General features: G+C 39.1%; 2 protein-coding genes, 1 long non-coding RNA gene and 1 pseudogene across 7 annotated transcripts; 2 read left to right on the top strand and 2 right to left on the bottom strand.

Annotated features, from left to right (window-relative positions):
- Positions 1 to 112: 112 nt before the first annotated feature.
- On the top strand, positions 113 to 1,457 carry LOC145463092 (uncharacterized; annotated as a pseudogene).
- Positions 1,458 to 2,219: 762 nt separating this feature from the next.
- LOC145462261 (2-(3-amino-3-carboxypropyl)histidine synthase subunit 1-like) lies at positions 2,220 to 5,154 on the bottom strand. Its single transcript, XM_081445764.1, has 4 exons — positions 5,050 to 5,154; positions 4,248 to 4,348; positions 3,204 to 3,282; positions 2,220 to 2,495 (listed from the first exon to the last, which is right to left on the bottom strand). The coding sequence occupies exons 1-4, from the start codon at positions 5,152 to 5,154 to the stop codon at positions 2,220 to 2,222; spliced, it is 561 nt and encodes a 186-aa protein (XP_081301890.1).
- Positions 5,155 to 6,891: 1,737 nt separating this feature from the next.
- On the bottom strand, positions 6,892 to 9,057 carry LOC145463095 (2-(3-amino-3-carboxypropyl)histidine synthase subunit 1-like). The gene is given in 4 exon segments (XM_081446807.1): positions 6,892 to 6,973; positions 8,309 to 8,427; positions 8,798 to 8,884; positions 8,887 to 9,057. Coding segments are annotated over 4 exon segments (459 nt in total).
- An 844-nt stretch (positions 9,058 to 9,901) lies between these two features.
- On the top strand, positions 9,902 to 23,661 carry LOC145463097 (uncharacterized). 5 transcript variants are annotated; one of them, XR_014041284.1, is made up of 5 exons: positions 9,902 to 9,991; positions 10,229 to 10,277; positions 13,006 to 13,108; positions 17,566 to 17,624; positions 17,883 to 23,661. It is a non-coding gene; the product is annotated as an uncharacterized LOC145463097 (long non-coding RNA). The 5 variants fall into 5 exon arrangements; XR_014041286.1 differs by lacking the exon at positions 13,006 to 13,108; XR_014041285.1 differs by lacking the exons at positions 9,902 to 9,991; positions 10,229 to 10,277 and having other exon boundaries at positions 10,328 to 13,108; positions 17,883 to 17,930; positions 19,673 to 23,661.
- The last annotated feature ends 1,470 nt before the right edge of the window (positions 23,662 to 25,131 follow it).

The raw sequence follows: 25,131 nt of genomic DNA, 5'->3' as shown, positions 1-25,131 counted from the left end.
CAAGCGGGTTACCCTAGCACTCACACATTCCCTCTTTTTTCTTCATCGTGTTTACAAGGCAGCTAGGGTTACCCGGGTAGGCGGGTTACCCTATCTGCATGCTAGGGTTACCCTAGCAGGCGCGTCAACTTTTACCCCTGTAAATACTCCAGGTAGGGTTAACCTGCCAACCCGAGTTAACTTTCTAATTGTTTCCAGACTCCTTGCATTAAGTTGTCCCGGGTTGTAGGGTTACCCTACCTGTGAAATTATGCTTGTAAACCCGAATTTCGTTTGCCCTCCAGCTAGGGCTAACCCGCTTGCTAGGGTAACCCTCCTTGTAAACAGGCCCCAAGACGTTAAACCAAGGTTAAATTACCTACAAGGTAATCAATAAAAATGATGAACTGGTCTGGTTTTTTTTATTTTTATTATTATTTTTTTGTAGTATCATGGCATGTCTTGAACTCTTTGGTGTCGTGAACCATGATGGCAAATTCTACGTGAGGACTTCACCACAATGTGCCAGCCCCGACTGGCTTGGAACAGCTAAAGAAATCGGAACAGATGGCTGGAACGACTTCGAACATCTATTCTTCCATCCAGACAGTACCTGATATGTGTTATGAATGACAAGTTCTACAAGGGGCCGTCTCCTCAAGGCTCCTCGGCTAGAGAGTGGATCAACCAAGCCACCCTTATCGGAAATGTGGGACGGAGGGGCTTCCAGTTCCTTTTCTTTGATCCTGACGGTATACTGTATGGTGTTTACAAAAGTAAGTTTTATAAGAGGCTCCCGCCTGGATTCCCAGGGACTGACCCTAAATGGCTTGGTATAGCATCACTTGTGGGATCCGACGGGTGGTCAATCTTCAAATTCCTCTTCTTCGATCCAATAGGCACCTTGTACGGAGTCATTAAAGGAAACCTGTATCGGCGTTCTCCTCCCACGGATCCAGCTAACTGCTGGTTAGTAACCCCTTCACAAATTGGCACAGGGGGCTGGGAGGATTTTCAGTTTTTCTTCTTCATGCCGGATAACGACTTGTACGTCGTCCGCCAAGACAAATTTTTCAAGCGATCACCCCCAACCCATGGAAACAGTGATGATTGGGTGGGCTCCGCAGAAACTATTGGCTCAGTTGGCTGGTCTATGTTCAAATTTCTGATGTCTCCTGTACCCGGTCGACACTAAAACTGTGTGGCTCGCAGACGAGAACTTGAAATGCAGTGAAATGCAGTGACAATCGTTATGATGACGGTGACAATCAACAAACAAATGTGAACGTCACTGTCTGGCTTTATGACAACCTCATTAGTAACGACCAGTTCAGTTCTTTAAAAATTACAGTCCTCTGACGAAAACCATCTCATGCGCAATCTGCCTTCCAAGGAATATCAGTTGGACAAACACATGCCAAAGACATACTATGTTCTGATACAAATTCCTTTCAACAATTTTTTGTTCTTTTTTATCGTTTTTGTTTAGTCACCCCCCCCCCCCCCTTTTGACTTTTTTCTGTTTAATTTCCAATGTATTTTACCACTTAATAGAATTCAAACCTTGGAGGCTCACGATGTTTTTGAAGCTATGTAATACTTAAATATAATGGGAGAAAATGCGCAACAGTCAAAATTAATGTGTCTCAATCAAGATGATAGCCAATCCTAATGTTGTTTTTTTGTCTCAAGGGCGATCGAATTCTAATTTCTCCTTACAATATCGAGTCACTGTCAAACAGAAAAATAACGAGAATACTGAAGAGACTCATGGACCAGGGGATAAAGAGGAAAATGGCAATGTATATATCAGGGGAAATTGATCTTTTAAGGGTACGCCCGTAAGAAGAAAAGAAGTCTGAATTTCGAGCTGTCGCGTATTTGTTTGCACTTAATCAAAGTCCAAGAGGTGGTTTCGTTTTCAACCTCGCTCTACCATATGATTATAATAAGTATGAATCTGGTACAGTTACGATTGCATACATTTTATTTTTCATTTGCAGTTCCTGGGAAATTGCTGTGGGTGAACGTTCGTTTAGCCATTGCCATTTTGACTCTTTTTTCACGGTATATTTTACAATACGCTGGTAGCAGCTTGTATAATTGTAGAATTACGGACGAGATATTATTCCGTTTAAATATTTCAACAGCCCTTTTATGTCGCAACTTGGACGCGAGTTAGATCTCTGCTATTTGGAATGCTGTCTTCTGTCGTTCGAATCATTCTGCGTGCGTTCTTGTTAACTCACATCAACCTTGTTCAACTTATGTAGGTTCTCTTGATGGCATTTTCCACAACATTCGGTGCTTTGTCCGCCACAGCCATCTTTGTTATCCATGTTTGAGTGTATATTTTCTGAGGATAGTTTTTCAGTGTGTAAGTTCTTTCTCCTCCTACTTATAGACACCTGTCTGTTATTTTCATTATTCACGGTCCACGGACCCAAGCTGACGTTTGCGTAGAAATCCATTGGATAATCCCGTTGCCATTCAATCTCTTCAAGTACAACTGACGCCTGTTGGGTCGACATAAAACTCTTAGTCAGAGCGGGTACTCCTTAATACAGATTGCTAGAGATTTCCTTCTGAGAATTTGCGAGTACACGTACAATGCATTTCCACAATGTATTTTCATTCTCTGCAGAATTTATTTTCACTTTCATCGCCTGAAAAACGGGAATTCTCTGCCTGATTTTCCCAATTTTTTTCCATCGAAACACTCAAACCGTCAACTTGTGAAATTCCAATCAGATTAGTTAAGTCAACATTGAGCCTTCGTTAGTTCGTAGCAGCACAATGCGTACCACAAGGTGAGCTTTGATCTAGGTAAATTGTCTAGTTGTTGATGGAAGCAGACTGCGAACAAGAACCTCTGTCAGTCAACCACTAAGATCGCCAGTGTCGTCATCTTCCCAAGCGGCCGACATAACAGTTTTTCCTACTACTTACATTTGGATTGGTCAGTAAGAAAAATCAATAAACATATTAACGTCACGTCACCTTCTGTCACGCGCTTCTCAGAAACAAGCTTAAGACATGAACTGCAATCCAAGATGGCGACTGCTCGTCCAGTCACCTACTTGGGTCTTACTGTCAAGGTGTGCCCATAGTGGCAGTGAGTGATGGGCTACGAAAATGTAATTGCTGGTAACGAGACGTTAATCGTAAGTTGAACTTATAAAATCGGAGAGCAAAGTAATTAAAAAAACAAACGGTTGATTTACCTCGTAAGGTGACAGGAGAGGTTTAGGAAAAGCGTAACCCCAATCGATGGACAGTCGTGGACATGCCACCTGTACCCATCTGTTAAAATGATAAGATGGAAGATTAGTTCCATTAAGTAACGATGGCTTGATTATCTTAAGGAGCTACGTCACGGTTTGCACATCCTGAAAAGTTCGTCGTTTGCAATCCGTGTTAATCGTCTCCATCCTTAACCATCCCTGTTCCTTTATGGTTTATTATTATCTCTTTGGTGTTTTTCTATCTTAGTAAACTACTTTTTTCAGTTTTTCTTCAATTTAAAGGTAATTTTGTACATAGCCAAAATAACCTGGATACCGTGCCTGAGCTGCTAAGTAGCCATAACTATTTTCATGAGTAGAACAGGTTGCACTGTTCGGTTCTACAGTTTGCTCGGGTTGGTTTCAACAAAGAGTCAGGAAACCGTTAGAGTGTGAACTGAACAAAAAATGTGATAAACACGAGGAAATTTTGATAAATGGATACGAAATGATTGCGCAACAGCTCTGTGAAAAGCTATTCTACCGACAAACATTTAAGCGGCAAAGAAGTAACTTCACAGGGAAGGAGCTGTGTAATTTAGGAAATGGCAGGGGTGGGACAGAGTAACAGAAAAGCTACCTTTGCCTAATGCACCTGCACTGTAACTGAAGGAATAGGCGAATGAAGTGTTTCGCTGTCTGGCTCAAAACACACATTAGCACCTCTCTATCTTGTGTTCCCTTGAGTACTCCCGACGGGGTTTGCATCAAAGTGTTGCCTAGTTACGAACTTCACCTTATGACGTTAAGTCGACGTAAAATCGTTCGAGTACTCGCGCTATTGTCCAAATGGAAAACAAGAATCGGAAAATCTTCGGCTACCTCGACGAAGATTCGCCGAAAACTACAATTGTGTTCCTGACTGAAAAAAATAGTCCTCTATTACCTTCATCTCTGTTACGACTGTGGCTAGTGCAAGAATCAATAACAACTGTCCTCTATGTAGAGAAATAATTCGACAATTCAACACTAAAAGAAACTTACGCATCAACATCTTCGAACAAACGAAGTTTATCCGGGAAAATTTCAGACATCAACACAATCACATACTCAAGTCCTGCCTTGATAAACCTCCGTTCCAAATTCTGAAAATGACAATCGTATAATAAAGAATTTAGTTAAAAATGCAATCTCTTTTTGAGGGTTTCAAACGTTAAAAAGTCAAGAAGTTAATATTCATTCTTGTAGGCTCCTTAATACCTCCACAACAAGCGCTCTGACCCTGTCTCTGTTTTTATCACAAAAAGCACTTCCTTTTTGCCATTCAGTTTCACATTAAATTCCTTTACGGAGAAACATTGCCATTTCATTCCCCTTAATGTGCTTTATTTCTGAAGATTTCCCCATCCAATACGAATTAAACATACGCGCGTTCATTTGAAATACGTACTTTTCTAGAAACAAAACCGCACATTTTCTGTTAAAAATACTTTAGTTCAGTTGAAGTAGGAGAGCAATACGCCCAGAGGTTGTAGCTACTAGACTACGATGCAATTTAATTTTTTACCGTACCCAAATTCGCAATTACCCAATAACAAGCCGTGTCTACTGTCCTGATATCCTGCAATATCAAGTCACTGACCTGATACGGCTACGATATCATGCTCCCTTGACCGAAAATTTGGGTACGGTAATAACTAATCGTACCTTTTCGGCACGCTCAGGCTCGTTTGGTCTCGCCATGAGTATTTTGGCTCGACTGCGTGTCGCCAAAATACGAACCAGGGCTCGAAAATACTCGCCTGATATGCCGCCGAAATAAAGAAACTGCTGGTCGCTATTGTACCTCTAACACCTTTGGACTCCCTTGTCTCCCTAATGTGCTGAGAATAAGTCCAAATTTCCTGGCCTTTGATGCGGTACTTATGGCTTCTTTTCTAGCTTTAAACATGGTTTCAATATCGTAATATTCTCTGGAAAATACTTTACTGTATGGATCGTACCTATTGTAGTCAACGTCCAACACGCTACTTGGCCTTTAACCGCTAAGTCGAAATGTACAATTTAACGAGTGCGAACAGAAGCGATGAAAAGGGAGCGGTTGCTACAAACAAAATAAATTACAAGTTATAGACGAATACAATAAAAGAAACAGAAATAACGAGCCGAAGGTAGACGATACTTACAAACGTTGTATGACTAGGAAGCTAAGGTACACGTAAAAAAAAAGGAAAACGGCAGGGAGGTAAACGAGACGAGATGACGGTAGCGTCGCGAAGAAAATGCACAAATAAACTAGAAAGACGCATACAAAAGGGGACTGAAACAAAGCAAAATTATGCGAAAAAACCTAACAGAACATCGATAACGTGAAAGCGAGATAAACGAAAAGAATGCGATGATCACGAAAGAATGCACGCACAAACGGAAAAAATAACAATTAAATGCGGCTGCAACAGTACCTGTGAAACGGGAATAAATATTATCATGCAATGATGAATGCATGCTTCCCACAAACGTCACTTTTCAAAATTCCCTGACTTTTCCCTGATAAAAATATTAAAATTTCCCTGATCAACACAAAATGTCAGATATAGTAGCGGCTTCTAGCATGAACGTAGAGCCGCCCTAATTTCTACTCGTTCATTAAGACGGATGAGTTTTCAACAAATTTTCTTCCTTCTTTTAGGAAAAATATCATTGAGATCACAGTGATACCAAATGTTCCTTCCAGCCTTCAATGGTATTAAGTCAGCCGTGTTAAGATATTTCAATTTCCCCTGACTTTTCTTCAAAATGTCAATTTTTTCCTGACTCAGAATAAAATTCCCAGATTTTTCCCTGACCTTGAAGAATTTTATTTTTCCCTGGCCATTTCCTAACCTCTGGCAACCCTGTAAATGACAAAACGTTCTGTTGACAAGCCAAACAAGCCTTGGGCTCTTCGTCATTCCTTTTTCAGTCTGTAGCATGGATAGACCATTGCAGGAGTATTGTTATTGTTACTTGATAGGATGCTAGTCCCGCAACCCCCCCTCCCACCTCACCCTTCCCCTTCCCCTTCCCCTCCCCATCCCCCCTCCCTCCCAACCAATTCTTTGCAATATACAGTAATTACAGGCCAGACTTCCCTAGCGATTGAACAGTACACGTCTATACTTAACAATTACATTATGAGCTCGGGATTTCCATCTTGCATAGAAATCGAGAGCGAATAATCTGTTTTAGTATAAATATATATTAGTCGTTCAAAAATTTATCTAAATCCTCTTCACAGACACTTCGAAAACGCAAAGGAGCGGCCATCACTTTGTTAACAACCACACACTGCTAAGCTACTGACTATTTTAAGAGTCATTTTTGTTCATTTGTTTATTCGCCAATTCCACATCCCCCATAATACACCTAGTTTGCCCCCCAAAAATTTTGCATAAGCATTGTCTTCAGTTTCTCTTGGGATGACTGTAATACCCAGGAGAAACGGGAAACAAAGGTTATGGAGAATTTTGGGGGGCAAACAAGGCGTATTATGGGGGATGTGGAAATGGCAAATTGAAGAAATTCTGCCTCTTGTACTTTTAACTTGAAGATATGAGTTAGAATAATTTATCTTGAATTCTTTTTTTTTTTTTAAAGAACTGCCATCTGGAGCAATCAGATGTGGCATGACACTACCCCTTGATTCTTTTTAAGTTTCGTACCTGTACGCTGGTATAGACGGGTTAGCAATCATTACAGCTTCCAGATGAAACCTTCCATCTCCAAGATAACTAAAACAATGAAGAATACTGGTCAATGGCTTCAATAATCTAAAATCTGGGTCAGCAGGCCACAGAAAATAGAAATTAGCAGTTTACAAAGCTTGGGAAAATGTATTATCTACATTACTTGCAAAACATGTTGGACGTTTTATTTCCATACACTTTTTATCTCATTTCGGACAAATTTCAGACAAAAATTTAGGACACTTTGCTGAAACATAGCTACCGTAAATTTACGGATAGCCATACAAAACACGAATTAGACTGAAACAACATCAAAAGATGTTACTTTTACTGCACTGTCAAGGTTTTACAGATAAACCAACAAGAAAATAAAACAAATTCTATCAAGCCGTTGCGTATGTCAAGTCGTGTCTCAACTAGAGTTCACTCCATAAATCCCGGCATAAAGGAAACTTGGCACTTTGGAACTACTTCAAAGTTTTACATTGTACTGTTAATATTTCAGACGCTTGAAAGTTTTCGGACACTTGCTTTGCTCGAAATTAAACTTTTTGGCAAGTAATGTCAGTGTAATGTACGTTGTCCTAACTGGAAAACCAGAGAGCTGTCTCACTATCATGGGAGGTAAATAATTATTGCTTCTAGAGTGAAGGTTTGAACATTGTACAGTTCTTTTTTTCTTTTTTTAACACATTTTTAACAGGTTGAACGTGACTTGCTTGGTATGTCTATTTGTAGCACTGACAGCAATTGGCAACGTTTCTCGGGTCATGCATAAAACGTTCATCAGTGTGGTACAAGGAAATGGAACATGCACTTGGGTCAGCTGAGGATGACAGAAGTTTCTGTCGAAACATGTTATATAAACTCAAACGTTTTGTCGTTTTCTTAAAATTCTTAATCTGCAATAAATGTTAAAACTACTACAAAATGTAAAGAACTGCATTTGAAGGTAATTTGGGGAGTCTCACAATCATTGCTACGTGTAATTACATTGAAGAATGCAAAACACCTTTAGGAGTACAGGGCAGGGTTTTCATTAAGGGCCGGACATCGGGAAAATCGACTGGCTATGAGGACGATTTTGCCTATTCCAACTGGTTTGACCATCTAGAGGAAAGTTTTTTTATAAAGGAGTTCAGATAAAATAGCCTTCCTGCTGAAATCGTTAAGTGAAACCCCTGCAAGTCACTTGAGACAATCTTGGAATGTTGCTTATTCTAGGCAAATGAGTGGATATGAGTTTGACTGTACAGCTGTAAACTGTACTATAAAATTTGTATTTCAGTTAATAAATGCTAATAAGGCTTACAGTGTAACTTGCACAGCCCTTTGAATTTCAAGCCAGAAATATGAAGATTCTGAGCCTCACTATCTTACATGGAAGCATCTTTGTGTTTTATTCTAGGAGCTGTACAGTCAAGAATCTCTCCAGGGGACAAGGGCTTACACTGTGGAATCTCCACCTTGTAGTCTTTACACAAATCTTCATACACGGCCTGCATGATGAACACAAAAGGAAGATTATACCTAGTTAAGCATAACTTAAATTCTGTATGAAGGAGCATGTAGTTTTGCACTCAAATGGGAAAATGGAATTTAAAAGGTGCTGAATGCGTGGCTCTAGAAAATATCCACACAAGTACCATTAACAGGAGATTGGAAGAGGGAGGCCAAGAGGACAGTGATCTTCTGAGTAAGGGGCTGGGAGGGGAGGGTGGGGGCTTCAAACTCAATAACCCTTCATGGGTAGGGTATAGATATTTTTATTGATTTTTATTCCAAAATGCCAGAAGGGAATTCATGGCCACCAATTTTCTAAAATGTTAAACAACCGATTCATACAATCAAATCTAACAGTTGACATACCTGAAGAGTTGCCACAAATTGTATCGTGCTCACTATCGCCAATGATGTCCCAGCTTCAAAGTTGTACCTGACTGTGTCTACAAATTAAAATGGCTGGCGTCCAATTTGATGTCCACAAATACATATAACATCTTGATTCCTTTTGTAGAGTCAATTGGAACTGTGAAGAGAGTAATCAGTATTTTTAACAGGTCAATTTTTTCAAATTTTTTCAGATCTTTTTCCAGTAGTGTTATGGCTGCAATCATATCTATCATCATGTCTACATTTAATTGCTATTGTTGGACATCTATTACTATGGAATTTACATACTTGAGCCAAGTATTACGTCCAATGAACATAAAGGGCCAACCAACACACAACCGCTCTCATGTGGCTTTGATAGCTTAGTTGGGAGAGCATTGCACCAGTATCGAGAGGGTCGTGGGTTTGAATCCTGTTCAAAGCCTGAAAATTTTTTCAGGTGTTTTTCCAGTAGTGTTATAGCTGCATTCGCATCTATCATCATGTCTACTATTTACTATATTTTTATCTAATGCTAGCTTAAGCCTTGTCCTATATCCCTAGTAGGAGCACTAAGGGTACTACATACATGTACCTGTGTGTTCTAACTAGTATTGTCGGATAACGACTATAAATCAAAGGCTCCATCAGGAGTGCTCACCGGAGCCGATATACAAAATATCCGCTCCGCAGGGCTTAGTACGCTGGCTGGGATTCTTAAGCTTTGGCATGGAACTTGCTGGGAAGCCCGCTTCAAAACAATTGCTTGCTTACTGGTTTATACTCGGAAGCTTATCCTAGCTGGAAAATGCGCATTTTTGGCATGAATCTAGCTGGTAAATTTTAATGTGAGGTTTTCCCTGGTAGACTAGCTCCATTAACAGCCGCCACTCTGGAAAATTAGCCCCGGGAAATTAGCATGCACTCATCAACCGAAGGCATTTCGCGCGAAGAATGGACTCAGGGTGCCGCCTAGTGATATGATCACTTAGGATTCGTCTATCCAGGCATGCGCTGCGTCATATTACACAGCAATTATATGACCCCTGTGTGACAGCTGAGCTGTCGACTTTGAAAGCGTAAACGTTGCTATTGCAGGCGCGGTCACGTCCCAGCCAAAGCTTTTGGCTACAGCGCTCTACAGAGTCGGGAACGGTTTCTTAATAAGAGAGTTGATTTTATTTCAACAAGGTAAGTTTCCTGTACCTTCTCTTGTCTGTTAGCTGTGTAGTTTCAGACCTACTCTACTATTCTGTATTTGCCGTTATTGTTCTGACCAGGTTGGATAACAATTAATTTTATGTGCATTATCCCCGAGCATTATCTTCTTGGTGTGCTTTCCGTTTAGACAACCAGATCTTCTTTGTTGTTTAACACATGTCGAAAATTCTTGATTTACTTATTCAGATGTTGACAATTTTGTTTCAGCAATCGTCAGAATCGTTTCGTGTAACGCAGCTAAAGACCATTTACTGAGGTATCTCAGTCTTGTGAGCTGTTGTATGTCTTTCGTCCAATAGTACCGGAAATAGTATCGTCTTTGACAAATGCTTATGCGCGCCGTCTACTTTAGATGTAACATGTTTACTTGTATAGCTAATAAGCTTATATACACTTAGTATTTAAATTTAAATCAAATTCTAGGCACAAGTATTCTCATCATATCGCGAACATTTCATCGAGTGTGTGCTTACCATACATCGACAGACAGACAGACCAGGACATTTAAGCAAAAGTCGCGGATTGTAGTTGTTTTGTTTTTCGCTATATCGTTTTTGGGCTATTGATACTGTTATATTTATGATACTGCTATATTTATGGAAAATGGAACAGTTCGTTTTGCTCGGAATTTTTAGAATAATGGTAATGTGGCAGAAACTTTAAGAGAACGAAATCTTATTATCTGAACTTATGAGCTGTTGTTTCCTTTGATTTTACACTTCTTCCGAAAAGATATTCCACCGTTCCCTTGGGTGTCCCTGATGTTTTGCTACGAAATTTACGTCTTGAAGTCTCAAGGGTGGAATTCTGTGAGCGACTTTCGTGCTTCATTTCTATGATTTCCAATCAGGTTATTCTTAGTTTAATAGCGCGCGCGAATATACGTATGTATATTTTATTTGTATGAGTTCGGCTTGAACGCGTCCCAAGCAAGGAGACAAACAAGGTTTTATACGTAGCTTAACATTCCGTTGTTTCTACATTCACAAAGCTTGTTTTAAGAAAAAGGTAACTTGGATTTCCAGGGTTACAAACGATGCAATTTTTTGGCGTTTGTATTTTCGTGCAATTTTGACGCAAATACCGAAAGAACGGTATCGCGATGCAAAGCAGCGAAATTTTATCGCGTGTGCCATAGTTTCTTCAGCGGCGCGTGACGCCAGAATAACAGTTCATTTTTTTAGGCTTGCCATAAGTCGACTCTTTCTTGAAGCGGAACAAGTGTAACTGCGAGAAGTCTTCTCGTTCCGCCAACACGCACGAGTTGAAATTTAATTTATTTAACATTGGCGCGAAAATATGGTTGCCCACCGATGACCAGATATGATGACCTTGCCTCGAAAAAACACTCTCTCAGGCCACTCCTTCCTAAATACGAAATAACTGAAGCATGTTTGATTAACATAATACCGGGTTAACTTTCATACTAGTACGAACGAAGGGCGCTAAAAAATGCCCAAATTTTGAATTAGGGTAGGTGCTGTGGTCTTGCAAATGTTTATGAAACATATGGGTCGACTTGAGATGAAGATGAAGTTAAGATGAAGAAAAAAAAATACTTTTAGCCTTCGAAAAGGCTCCCGGCGAGGACAGAAAAAAATTTGGCGAGCGCGAAACAGAATAATTCGGAGAGTGAAGCGATCGGGGCGGGACAGGGTAGCCTGTAGACTTATATATTTGATGTGCCTATCCGCCGTTTGTGTTAAGCCTGCAACAAATCAATCAATGAGGTAATTAGACCTGTCAAGAAGCTACATTTTCTGTACTGGCAAACAGATCTAATCGACTTAATCATTCAGCCAGGCCCGGCGTAAGTAACATGTTCACGGAACATTTCAAATTTTGTCCCTCCAGAGCCAATATTTAGAGAGCTTAAAACATATTTTGCAACACCGAAGTGAGCCTAAAGAAATTATTAGCAAATGATAGAGGTGTCGAACTCTGCTAAGCGACATGTAGATAACAGCGGAAAGTTCGGAAACCACGCCCTTGACCACTTGGGAAAAGTTTTCATCTTTGCCGGCTAAAAAACCACAAAAATTTGAAACCGCAACGGGAAAGGAAAACTTTTAGACAGAAACGGAGGGTCGCACTAGTGGGAGATAATTGTCAGTACCAAATTTCAAATTTATTTGCTTGGCAATGTCATCCCAAGCTTTGCGGGCTTGACTGCTATTGATGCGATCGAAATTCTCGGCTCACAGGTTGAATAGCATTTTTTCTTCGTCATCTAACCATCTTACATAAGATCGTTTTCCAGTATCTACGGGTTCAGGATCAGGAGACGATTGGGAAGGCGAAGATGACGACGTTTGTGAAGTGCTTGCTTGCATGGACCTGGTCGGTAGAGCGCTTTCCTGCGCAATGCTCGCATGTGAAGTGCTCGGTTACGTTCCCCTTCCAGTCATATCATTGTAGACGGGAGCATACTGCGGGTATTCCATGCTCTCGCCGTAAAAAGCTTGAAAACCTCGTTTTTCATGTTACGCTGACAAGCGTTCACAGTTACCGCTGTGATTCCCATTGTTTGGCTCGACTTTTCGAAAATCTGCCTGCCCCACCCAAGCACTACGGCGTCTTTGATGTTTTGCCGATTCGCAAAGTTTTTGCCAAAGCGAAAAACCTGCGGTCGCTCTAGGCAAAGGCCCGCGATGACAGATTTCCACCGCAAAGTAAACAAATTCTGGCAAAGATTTCCCAAGTGCGACCCATAACTATAGCACAGTCAGACGGCTCCACTCTACTTAAAATTCCTCCTCATAACAGAGCATTTTGTTCTTGTTAGGCAGCACAATCAGTATCAAACTTGCTATTAATTGCCCTTAAAATAAAGACGTTTTGATCGTAATATCAGTCTCAATGCGTTTACGTAATTTCAATGTGATGTTCTATAAAAAAGGCTTTACAGAAAAAGAGACTCTAGCTTTCCATATTTTGCGACTCCGTTTGAACTGGCCTCTTTGGAGCATTCTTTGTTTCTGTAGGGAATCATGAAATGATGCCGCCTCGAACAATCGCGGTGTTGAAGGAAACATGAGAGGCACACCATTGGCTACCGAGCTCACAGCTCACAGCAAGAGGAAAAGGGTTTGCAAAAATTAATGAGCTAGTTACTTCTAACCATATCTTTGTTAACTAATAGAGAAAAAAACGTTAGAGAAAAAACGTTTGTGAACTATTTAGTGGTTGTTTAATGCTTAAAGACCACATGCTGAATGGTATACAGGAAGTGAGTTAACCGCTTTCTCACTAACCGAAAGTGTCCCGTGACAGAGCCTCCCAACAAAAATGAAGTTACCTCTTTAACGGCTCATCGTAAGCTAATTTTAAGTGATCTCGTTGGAGGCTCCAACACATGGAAGGTTGTGCCGCGAAAGTATTTGTTATCTCTGAAGGGAGGTTTGGAAACACCAAAAGATTATTTTACTTGTAGACGACTGCTGGTAATTTTCCCAAATTATCCCAGAATCCTGATGTCTTTTCGAGAAATTCGGAGGCATTTGAACAAGTGTTTGATCTCAAAAGACTTTCCTAAACTGGCGAAAACACGTCAGCTAATTAGGAGAAAAGTGTTGTCTGCCAAAATACAATAAAGTAAGCTTAATGGAGATAAATTTTGCTTGAAACATGTAAACCTAACTTAATATTTAGAGAAGTGTTTGCGATTTCGCAAGGGAGTCCAAACTTCTTCTGAACAACTTAACTTAATTTAGAGAAGTGATGGTGATCTCACAAGGGATTCCAAAACTTCGTAACATCTTAACTTAATTTAGAAAAGTGTTTGTGATCTCGCAAGGGATTCCAAAACGTCTTCTGAACACCTTACCTTAATTTAGAGAAGTGTTTGTGATCTCGCTAGGGATTCCAAACCTTCGTAACATCTTTACATATTTTAGAAAAGTGTTTGTGATCTCGCAAGGGATTCCAAAACCTCTTCTAAACATCTTAACTCACTTTAGAGAAGTGTTTGTGATCTCACAAGGGATTCCAAAACTTCGTAACATCTTAACCTACTCTAGAAAAGTGTTTGTGATCTTGCAATGAATTCCAAAACTTCTTCTAAACATCTTAACTTATTTTAGAGAAGTGTTTGTGATCTCGCAAGGGATTCCAAAACTTCTTCTAAACATCTTAACTTACTTTAGAGAAGTGTTTGTGATCTCACAAGGGATTCCAAAACTTCGTAACATCTTAACTTACTTTAGAAAAGTGTTTGTGATCTCGCAAGGGATTCCAAAACTTCTTCTAAACATCTTAACTTATTTTAGAGAAGTGTTTGTGATCTCGCAAGGGATTCCAAAACTTCGTAACATCTTTACTTACTTTAGAAAAGTGTTTGTGATCTCGCAAGGGATTCCAAAACTTCTTCTAAACATCTTAACGTATTTTAGAGAAGTGTTTGTGATCTCACAAGGGATTCCAAAACTTCGTAACATCTTTACTTATTTTAGAGAAGTGTTTGTGATCTCGCAAGGGATTCCAAAACTTCTTCTAAACATCTTAACTTATTTTAGAGAAGTGTTTGTGATCTCGCAAGGGATTCCAAAACTTCGTAACATCTTAACTTACTTTAGAAAAGTGTTTGTGATCTCGCAAGGGATTCCAAAACTTCTTCTGAACACCTTACCTTAATTTAGAGAAGTGTTTGTGATCTCGCTAGGGATTCCAAACCTTCGTAACATCTTTACATATTTTAGAAAAGTGTTTGTGATCTCGCAAGGGATTCCAAAACCTCTTCTAAACATCTTAACTCACTTTAGAGAAGTGTTTGTGATCTCACAAGGGATTCCAAAACTTCGTAACATCTTAACCTACTCTAGAAAAGTGTTTGTGATCTTGCAATGAATTCCAAAACTTCTTCTAAACATCTTAACTTATTTTAGAGAAGTGTTTGTGATCTCGCAAGGGATTCCAAAACTTCTTCTAAACATCTTAACTTACTTTAGAGAAGTGTTTGTGATCTCACAAGGGATTCCAAAACTTCGTAACATCTTAACTTACTTTAGAAAAGTGTTTGTGATCTCGCAAGGGATTCCAAAACTTCTTCTAAACATCTTAACTTATTTTAGAGAAGTGTTTGTGATCTCGCAAGGGATTCCAAACCTTCGTAACATCTTTACTTACTTTAGAAAAGTGTTTGTGATCTCGCAAGGGATTCCAAAACTTCTTCTAAACATCTTAACTTATTTTAGAGAAGTGTTTGTGATCTCACAAGGGATTCCAAAACTTCGTAACATCTTTACTTATTTTAGAGAAGTGTTTGTGATCTCGCAAGGGATTCCAAAACTTCTTCTAAACATCTTAACTTATTTTAGAGAAGTGTTTGTGATCTCGCAAGGGATTCCAAAACTTCTTCTAAACATCTTAACTTACTTTAGAGAAGTGTTTGTGATCTCACAAGGGATTCCAAAACTTCGTAACATCTTAACTTACTTTAGAAAAGTGTTTGTGATCTCGCAAGGGATTCCAAAACTTCTTCTAAACATCTTAACTTACTTTAGAGAAGTGTTTGTGATCTCACAAGGGATTCCAAAACTTCGTAACATCTTTACTTATTTTAGAGAAGTGTTTGTGATCTCGCAAGGGATTCCAAAACTTCTTCTAAACATCTTAACTTATTTTAGAGAAGTGTTTGTGACCTCGCAAGGGATTCCAAAACTTCGTAACATCTTAACTTATTTTAGAAAAGTGTTTGTGATCTCGCAAGGGATTCCAAAACTTCTTCTAAACATCTTAACTTATTTTAGAGAAGTGTTTGTGATCTCACAAGGGATTCCAAAACTTCGTAACATCTTTACTTATTTTAGAGAAGTGTTTGTGATCTCGCAAGGGATTCCAAAACTTCTTCTAAACATCTTAACTTATTTTAGAGAAGTGTTTGTGATCTCGCAAGGGATTCCAAACCTTCGTAACATCTTAACTTACTTTAGAAAAGTGTTTGTGATCTCGCAAGGGATTCCAAAACTTCTTCTAAACATCTTAACTTATTTTAGAGAAGTGTTTGTGATCTCACAAGGGATTCCAAAACTTCGTAACATCTTTACTTACTTTAGAAAAGTGTTTGTGATCTCGCAAGGGATTCCAAAACTTCTTCTAAACATCTTAACTTATTTTAGAGAAGTGTTTGTGATCTCGCAAGGGATTCCAAAACTTCGTAACATCTTAACTTACTTTAGAAAAGTGTTTGTGATCTCGCAAGGGATTCCAAAACTTCTTCTAAACATCTTAACTTATTTTAGAGAAGTGTTTGTGATCTCGCAAGGGATTCCAAAACTTCGTAACATCTTTACTTACTTTAGAAAAGTGTTTGTGATCTCGCAAGGGATTCCAAAACTTCTTCTAAACATCTTAACTTATTTTAGAGAAGTGTTTGTGATCTCGCAAGGGATTCCAAAACTTCGTAACATCTTAACTTACTTTAGAAAAGTGTTTGTGATCTCGCAAGGGATTCCAAAACTTCTTCTAAACATCTTAACTTATTTTAGAGAAGTGTTTGTGATCTCGCAAGGGATTCCAAAACTTCTTCTAAACATCTTAACTTATTTTAGAGAAGTGTTTGTGATCTCGCAAGGGATTCCAAAACTTCGTAACATCTTAACTTACTTTAGAAAAGTGTTTGTGATCTCGCAAGGGATTCCAAAACTTCTTCTAAACATCTTAACTTATTTTAGAGAAGTGTTTGTGATCTCGCAAGGGATTCCAAACCTTCGTAACATCTTTACTTACTTTAGAAAAGTGTTTGTGATCTCGCAAGGGATTCCAAAACTTCTTCTAAACATCTTAACTTATTTTAGAGAAGTGTTTGTGATCTCGCAAGGGATTCCAAAACTTCGTAACATCTTAACTTACTTTAGAAAAGTGTTTGTGATCTCGCAAGGGATTCCAAAACTTCTTCTAAACATCTTAACTTATTTTAGAGAAGTGTTTGTGATCTCGCAAGGGATTCCAAACCTTCGTAACATCTTTACTTACTTTAGAAAAGTGTTTGTGATCTCGCAAGGGATTCCAAAACTTCTTCTAAACATCTTAACTTATTTTAGAGAAGTGTTTGTGATCTCGCAAGGGATTCCAAAACTTCGTAACATCTTAACTTACTTTAGAAAAGTGTTTGTGATCTCGCAAGGGATTCCAAAACTTCTTTTGAACATCTTAACTTATATTAGAGAAGTGTTTGTGATCTCGCAAGGGATTCCAAAACTCCTACAGTTTATTTAACTAGATGAATGCTGTAACAAGGTTTTCGAAAACTGCAGAAAAAAAAAAAGAAATTCACTACCTATACTAAGAGAAATACTTCAAAACTCTCTTTGGTTCTCCTGAAGGTTCCTTGAACATCGTAGTTTGTTATTCAACTGTATGAGTGTTTTTTAATTTATGAAAGTTTCCTAATCATTGAAGGGTTTACAAAGATTTTACTTAGAAGAAGTGCAGTTACATATAGGTTATTTTAAACAATTATACCCATTTACGTGAAGTGTTATTATTTACGACTGTTCTTCGTGATTGTATTTTATTGTGTTCACATGATGTAAGTTTCTCCGCAGGTTCTAGAGTGGAACGTGGAGTACTTTGTTGGTGTTTTGCTGAACAAATTGCATTTCAGGTATGATATAGGCTTTCCTGCAATTTGAAAAGGGAAAAGAAGGGACTCGCGTCCATATAGAGGTGTTTTTTTAACAGTTAGACACGAGTTTTTTTATGAAGGAAAGAGTGTTTTTTTTTTAGTTTTATTAGGCAATTTCAAAGATAAAGGTACAAAACTGTCAATTTTTCCTTTTGAAGGTCAAAAAAGTCAATACCATTTTTCAAGATAAAGATCAACGCGCGCATGCTAAATGTTGTTCCTTTCCTTTTTACACAGGTTGAAAGAGAGAGTTGACTGTGAGACCATTTTGCGTCAACAATTCAGGTAATTCAGGTAGGTAATTCACCTCATATAATAACGTTAAGGACCGCAAAAAGATTCTAAGGAAAGCTCTTTTTAACAGCTCAGTTTCACGAAAATAAGTAGACATATGGTCAGCTGCATATTACTAATTTCTGGTAGAAATGCTAGCGTCGGACGTGGTGATGGTTGTTGAGCATCTGACATAAGCAGTTAGAAGAAGTGTTATGCAAATGGAAACTGGAATTATGCAGTTTACAGGCTTCGAGGTCAAGATAGTGCCTTCCTGGCAAACGTTTTGTTTAGTAAAGCATATTAAATAATTAGTAGCGTTAAAATCAGATATAATTAATCAGTAACAAGATTCAGTTTTCTGTCAGAAACTCGAAAGCCTCCAGTAGAAAATATCCAATGCAAAAATAGCAGCCTAAATGTATGTCGCCCAGAAGAAACACTTCCCTAAAGGAATTAAAACTATTTACCTTGAAGATTAGGACAAAATAAATCACTGTGTCGAGTTTTAAGGCTATCTTCTTCTCTAATTGGAGATCACAATTACATATACGTTATCAAAAAAGTGAAAACGAGGCTATGTAGGCCAGAGTCGTTTTATTCCCTTATAATCCGTTAAATAAGTCTCTACTTTGTAACCTTTAAACCAAAAAACGCCAAAGCGTTTTTAGTATTTTGTTCCATTTGGTTTTTTAGTGTGATCACGTTATAAGAAACGTGACCAGACAACAGAAGGCATTGGTAGCCATTTTTGCATATGGTCAGTTAGAAAAATAGATCGTTAGATGATGTTGTAGCTTCCTAGAGGGACGCTGTTTGGGCAAGAATGCACTTTCTTTAGTGCATCTGCTAACGAGGATTAGGATGTTTTGGATTATAGATTCTGGGTACGATTTCTCACAATTGCCGCCAACACTTGACTCGGAGCTACAGTTGGGATTATAAGAAGATATATGGTCTTTCACATATTCACTTGTAGTTGGGACTATGGTTGAAGGGGCAGGTGCACCAGAGCAGTTTTGTTTTCTCACAATTCTTTCAAAATTTGCAAACGAATGAACTATTAATATTGCTCTGGCCCGAGAATGAAAACTAGTTCAAAATGTCTGCTGGTTTTTCTCAATGTTGAGTTTTTGTATTTGTAGCTAGCAAGGGGTTATTAATACAGTCTGGATTATAGATTCTGAGGAACAGGTACGATTTCTCATAAGTGCCACCAATACTTAAAGATATACTGGGGGCTGTCAAAAAGTTATGTCGTTAAGTTTGAAGGGGGCAGGTACACCAGAGCAGTTTAAAAACTGGAATGTGTGAGCTCGAGGTTCATTTCCAGCCCTTGTTCCTCCCATTATGGACTGAGAGGAAAAATTCAATTACAATTTGTAAATTAGTAGAGCTAACTCTAGGTATTGAACAGATCCGAGCATGAAATCCACTATAGTACATTTGAAATTATCTGCCAGTTTCAGAAGGTAACTAAGGCAGTCTGAACCTGGGTCCGTTGCGGTATTGGTTTCCTAAAAACGCTGACAACCCTAAACAGCAGTGGCAGTTAAGCAATTAGTTTATCGTAAGTTTTCATTTTCTAGGTATTGCTCATTTTATGGCAAAATAAATGGTTTCTATAGATTTTTTTACAACAAACATTTAATTCTATTGGATTTTACTCTTTTTTTATGCATGCTACATCTCCATTGAAGCCTGTATACATTTGGAAGAAAAAATGCAATCTACTTTGTATTTTTCATTAACAGCTGAATGGAGCAATGAGTTCTTGTAGTCTTTGTGGCCTTGGACACAGTTCAATTATGATACATTCAGCGACAATTGTTTTGCGGAAGGCTATAAATTACCGCTAGATGAATTATTGCATGGATGGAGAACTGTCCTAATCTTACTGCCATTCAATGATAATTGTAGTGTTTCCTTTTTGAGGTAAGTAAAATTTTTGTTTTTTCATGTTCACTAGTTAATTTAGTCATAATTGATTAAGTAATTATAATTAATTAATTGATTAATTATAACTGAGTCAAATTAATTAATTGATTAATTAATTAGATTCAACGGAATTTTAATTTAATTAACTCAATTAATTAAATTAAAATTGAATTAAAAAAGTTATTTATACTCTTCCTGGCTGGCGCAAAAAGTAATGTAAAAATTGCTGGGAAAACCAGCGTTTCTTAAGTTGTGCTGGCTGGGAAAAAGCATCCCCCAAACGGTTCCTGGCTGGCAACTTCATTTAGTTATCTTCTACTAGCTGGCAGTGCGGAGCGGATATTATTTTCCCGCGGTTGTTAATTATTAACTATTTATCTCTTATTGGATGTCAATTAATACTTTCGAGCAACAACAAGTCAATTTTAAAATTTTTCCCGTTGAGCACTCCTGAAAACGTTATTTATTCTGTAAGGCATTTCTTCGAGCGCAGCACAACTGAGGCTTCAGTTGTCGCGCGTTGTTGATACACTCAGAAACAATACTATAGAAGGTGAAATTATCTTCAGTAAATGTCTTCCTGCGCGTTAGCCCCAGCGAAGAAAAAATAGACCACAAGAAGAAAGAAAGCTGATTCTTTTGGCAGGGTTGGGATTCAAACGCACAAGGGACTGAGCTACAAAGCCAGACAAGCGCTAATCTTAATTAATGTGGCAATTCGTGGCAAGGGCAAGATTGTACTGCAATACAATTGAAATTACTAGAGTCAATTCGCTGATTTCTAGCTTGTAACTAAGCCCGTTAGCCCATAGAAGTCATAGCCTAACGGATGGTTAGGTTGGAAACTCTCTCACTGAAAGAGGATTTCTAAAGAAAATTCTTACCTTTGTTGTGAAAATCTTTTGGCTGACCGAGTCACAACTCACACTGAATTTCTCTTGTTGTAGAGTGGTGGTTGGCTCAACCTAACGGGACAGATAGTATCAAACTTTTCAGTCGCAATTTTGAATTAGTTGCAACGGCTTGATTTGTTGTTTCAACAGCACGTGAAAAGTCACAGGTTGAGCAACTATTTACAAACAGCCAAACAGCTGTGCTCATATAAAAGCCCAAATATATGTACAACAGATTACTAATAAAGCAAACTCTACCAATCTTCATAACTGTCGTAAAACAACTACCAACAGACCTTCAGCGATCCTTATCACACAACGTAATCTTTTTTTTTTCCAAACACCCAATTTTTTTAAGATTTGTCAGCAGACTCACAATACTCGTAGAAATACAGTCGACTCCCGATAACTCCTGTGGGTGGTGCGGTGGCCTCATGGTTAGTGCGCTCGTCTCCGGATCGAGCGGTCCGGGTTCGAGCCCTGGCCGGGGACATTGTGTTGTGTTCTTGGGCAAGACACTTTACTCTCACAGTGCCCCTCTCCACCCAGGTATATAAATGATTACTGGCGAACTTAATGCTGGGGGTAACCCTGCGATGGACTAGCATCCCATCCAGGGGGGAGTAGAAATACTCCTAGTCGCTTCATGCTATGGAAACCGGGATAAGCTCCGGCCTGATGGGCCACTTGGCTCGCATGCAGACTTTACCCGATAACTCGAGCCCTCGCTAACTCGAACCTCGCGCTAACTCGAAACCAAAATCGATTTTCCCTGGATTTCCGTCATATATTTACTGTAATTTTACCCTAGGTAACTCGAACCCTCGATAACTCGAACCTCCCGCTAACTCGAAACCAAAATCGATTTTCCCTGGGTTTCCGTCATATATTTACTGTAATTTTACCCCAGGTAACTCGAACCCTCGATAACTCGAACCTCCCGCTAACTCGAAGCAATTTTCGTTTCCCTTCAGGTGACTTTCTTTATAATTTTACCCTCGATAACTCGAACCATGTCTGTCAATACGTGACAAGCCAAAACAGACAGTGAACCGTAGTCCAAAACGTTAAATTTATTTTGAAGCAGCTGTGTGGTTTATACGAAATTAAGAAATGTATTGTTCCACTTAAACTTGATGCATGAACTTTGAAAATGTAAAACCCAGAAGCCCGACATTGTTCTCTTTAAAAAACCTGTACAGTTCACAGTTCTTGGACTTCTCCCTGCTGCTTTTTCACATTACGTTACGTTCCGATTTATACAGTAATTTAAAGATATATTGTTTTATTTTCACTCGACTTCTCTATTCTGTAATTAAATCTGATTAAAATGTACACTGCATGAAAAAAAAAAAAAAAAAAAAAAAAAATTGAACGCCTTATTTCCAGTCATTTGTTCCCAACTGCGGATTAGCTTTTACCTGGGAACGAGCGAGCGATGGTTGCCAAGTAACGAATGTTGCCGGTCGTGGCAAAACCGCGAAACGTTCAATGCCGGACGGGAACAAAGAATGTTTCTGCAGAGTAGCAGAAACATATTTTGTTTTTGAAAACAAAAATTGACGCTGGAAACAATGTTTACAGAAACTTACACGACATGCTTATTTGACAGTCAAATCTTGTTTTGTAAAAGAGCAGGAAGTGTTGGCGTCAATACTGTAAATCACTACCTCAGAAGGCTGTGGCTGGTTTCCATAGCAACCATTTTGAGTAAAACTTTCAAAATGTAATTTCTCTTCTTGAGTGCAACAGCACGCAATTGATCTTTCTTCACCATATTTAAACAAACTTTTTCGTCCATTTTAGGGTACCATACCACTTTAAAGAGCCATGCCAGCCAGGAATTGTTTCAGCGCGATCGCGGTCCTGTTTAGGAACAGAAAATAGAACGGCCGAACACCATGATCTTGCAATCGACCGGAAAAACAAAAACGAAACGGCACCGTCAATTGGCACCTCAATTTTACTGGGTAAGAATACAATGACCTTTAGGCCAGCACGCCTGTCGTAATCTTTACTGAGCCGTTCAAACGGAAAGGCAAGCTCTTTGCAAGAAAGGCAAGCTCTTTTAGTTTCAAGACTCTAAAACTCAAAAATAACCCCTGCGTTATTCAGAGTCAAACCTATGTACGTAAAAATCAACGTCGCCACAGCTCCATAGCAGCCTGTCTAAGTCCAAAACGACCGCTCTTTTACCAGGCAAGAATACAATAACCTAGACAAACAAGCTCGTCGAAATCTTTACCGATCCGCTCTAACTGAAAGGTTGTTTAATTTCAAGACCGTAGTACTCAGTAACAGCTTTCGTTATCCACAGACCGAATGAAAGACCAGTACTGCCTGTTAAACTACTCGGGCCCCAACCAGAAAATCACCAAAATTTTATTGATCTGCGGCAAGAAAAACAAACAATTTTAAATTGTTTGTTTTTGATACGCTGGTTCTGACCAAGCCACCGCGGCTGCAACCGGCGCAGCGCAGATTGGTGAGGGCGAGTTGAATTTTACTCGAGAATTTCTTCGCGCAAATAAATTTTATTTCAGTTCTCGCGGAAGTAAAATATGACGTCTCATCTAGGCTGAGAGCGGCGGAAATCGAGGCTACTGAGTTTCGACTACATACTGCAGCCAGGCGAGGAAGTCGCCTGGTTACGCCTCACCTCACCTCACCTCACCGCTGTAATTGGTTGGTTTTTAACAGCTGTAATTAGCGCATTTGGATCCTCTCTGTTTCGGTGAGTTGTTTCTTCCTTCTATGAATTAAGAAGAACCTAATGGTTGGAGGGAAATGGCGCTTGTACAAGAACAAAAGTTCTCATTTCTTTTATCCCATGAAATTAGCTCATTCGCTACGACTTCCACTCGCGAAAAACGCCTGTTCCTCCTTCTTTTCTCCGTCTAGCTAATATGGGGCGGGGGGGGGGACAGGGGGGCGGGAGCCCGGGAGAATAGGGGGCGGGAGGGGTACGGGAGGCGGGAGAGGAAAGGGCGGGAAGCGGGAGTTCTAAGAGGGCGGGAAGCGGGAGAGAAATGCGAAACGCTAATTTTTTTAATTCAACAATGCCTTAGAATACTTTCAAAAACAAGAACCCAAAATACATTTGACTTGCATTAAACGTCTTCTCAGTCACTTCTGAGACTTCTGAGCAAAAAAGCAAACGAAAATTTGCGCTTGGGCTGAAAAACAGGCTTACGTCCGGTGAAATAGTAAAGCCGTTTACAGTGGTTACGTCATAAGTCACGAAATATCAAGCGGCATGAGTGCACGTGTCGCGTAAGCTGTCAAATTGCAAAAAGGTGAGACTACCTACTTCCATGATTTAATTGTCTGATCCCAATAAACGCCGGACTGGTTACTGGAAATGCGTATACTTTATCAGAACACGAGACAACTTAGAATTAACTTTTGAGACTGTCGTCACTGAAAACGGATTTCAGAAACAGATCTGAAGAGCCGATGGAAATGGACTGAAATGGTGAAACTCAAAGAAGATAAACAAGTAGGTCAAAACTTCATTGAATATAAACATATGGCAGTGGTAATCTTGTTAAATTATTTAAAAACAAAGGAAATGCTTAAGAATTGCGAAGCTAAATGACTAGGATGTGTTTTGACTGCCAATTTACAGGGAACGGGAGCAGCACGCAAAAGGGCGGGAGGCGGGAGATATAGGTACGGGAAGCGGGAGAGCAGGGTACGGGAGGCGGGAGGTTCTCACCCGCCTGTCCCTCCCCCCCCCCCCCCCCCCCCCCACTAATATGGTCACTTCTCGAAGGGCGACTGATTTGCACTTCGCTAGGAGGAATAATTTCTTGGTTTGTTTATCTTTTGTGATAGGTTTACAGGGACTGGCAACATTTTTTTTTATCAGCGGTTCATTACAATTGAAATGAATTACTGAACATTTCTGTTAAAAACAAAACAAAACACGAGTGGTTTGCCTCTTGCCAGTTGTGTTTTCAATCGTGTTACGATTCATTAAATTATTTGCTCTCGATATCTAATTGCTCGATCCCACTTTACATGTCTTTTTCGTTTGTACACAAACCGAGGGCAAACAAAGGATATTTCTTTATTTTCTTTCTTTATTTAGATAGTATCTGAAATAAATTGTTTTGCCATTAAATGAAATTTGTCCAAAAAAACAAACAACAAAAAACTGAGATGACATTGGGATTTTAATCGTCACAATGTTTTCGCATATAAAACCTAGACTAGAAATCTCAAAGAACAAGAGTTACCCTATCAATAATATCAATCACCCAAAACAAGAAAAGGCAAGGATCGATTTCTTTGGCCATAACAAAGATCGAGTTCTCAGCATATTTACCAAACTCGATACTTTTTAACCACTGCTACTATTTTACTAAACCTACATATTT

Source organism: Orbicella franksi, chromosome 12 (genome assembly GCF_964199315.1).
Source record: "Orbicella franksi chromosome 12, jaOrbFran1.1, whole genome shotgun sequence".
Taxonomy (NCBI): Eukaryota; Metazoa; Cnidaria; class Anthozoa; order Scleractinia; family Merulinidae; genus Orbicella; species Orbicella franksi.
This window is presented reverse-complemented; position numbering and strand designations above follow the sequence as displayed.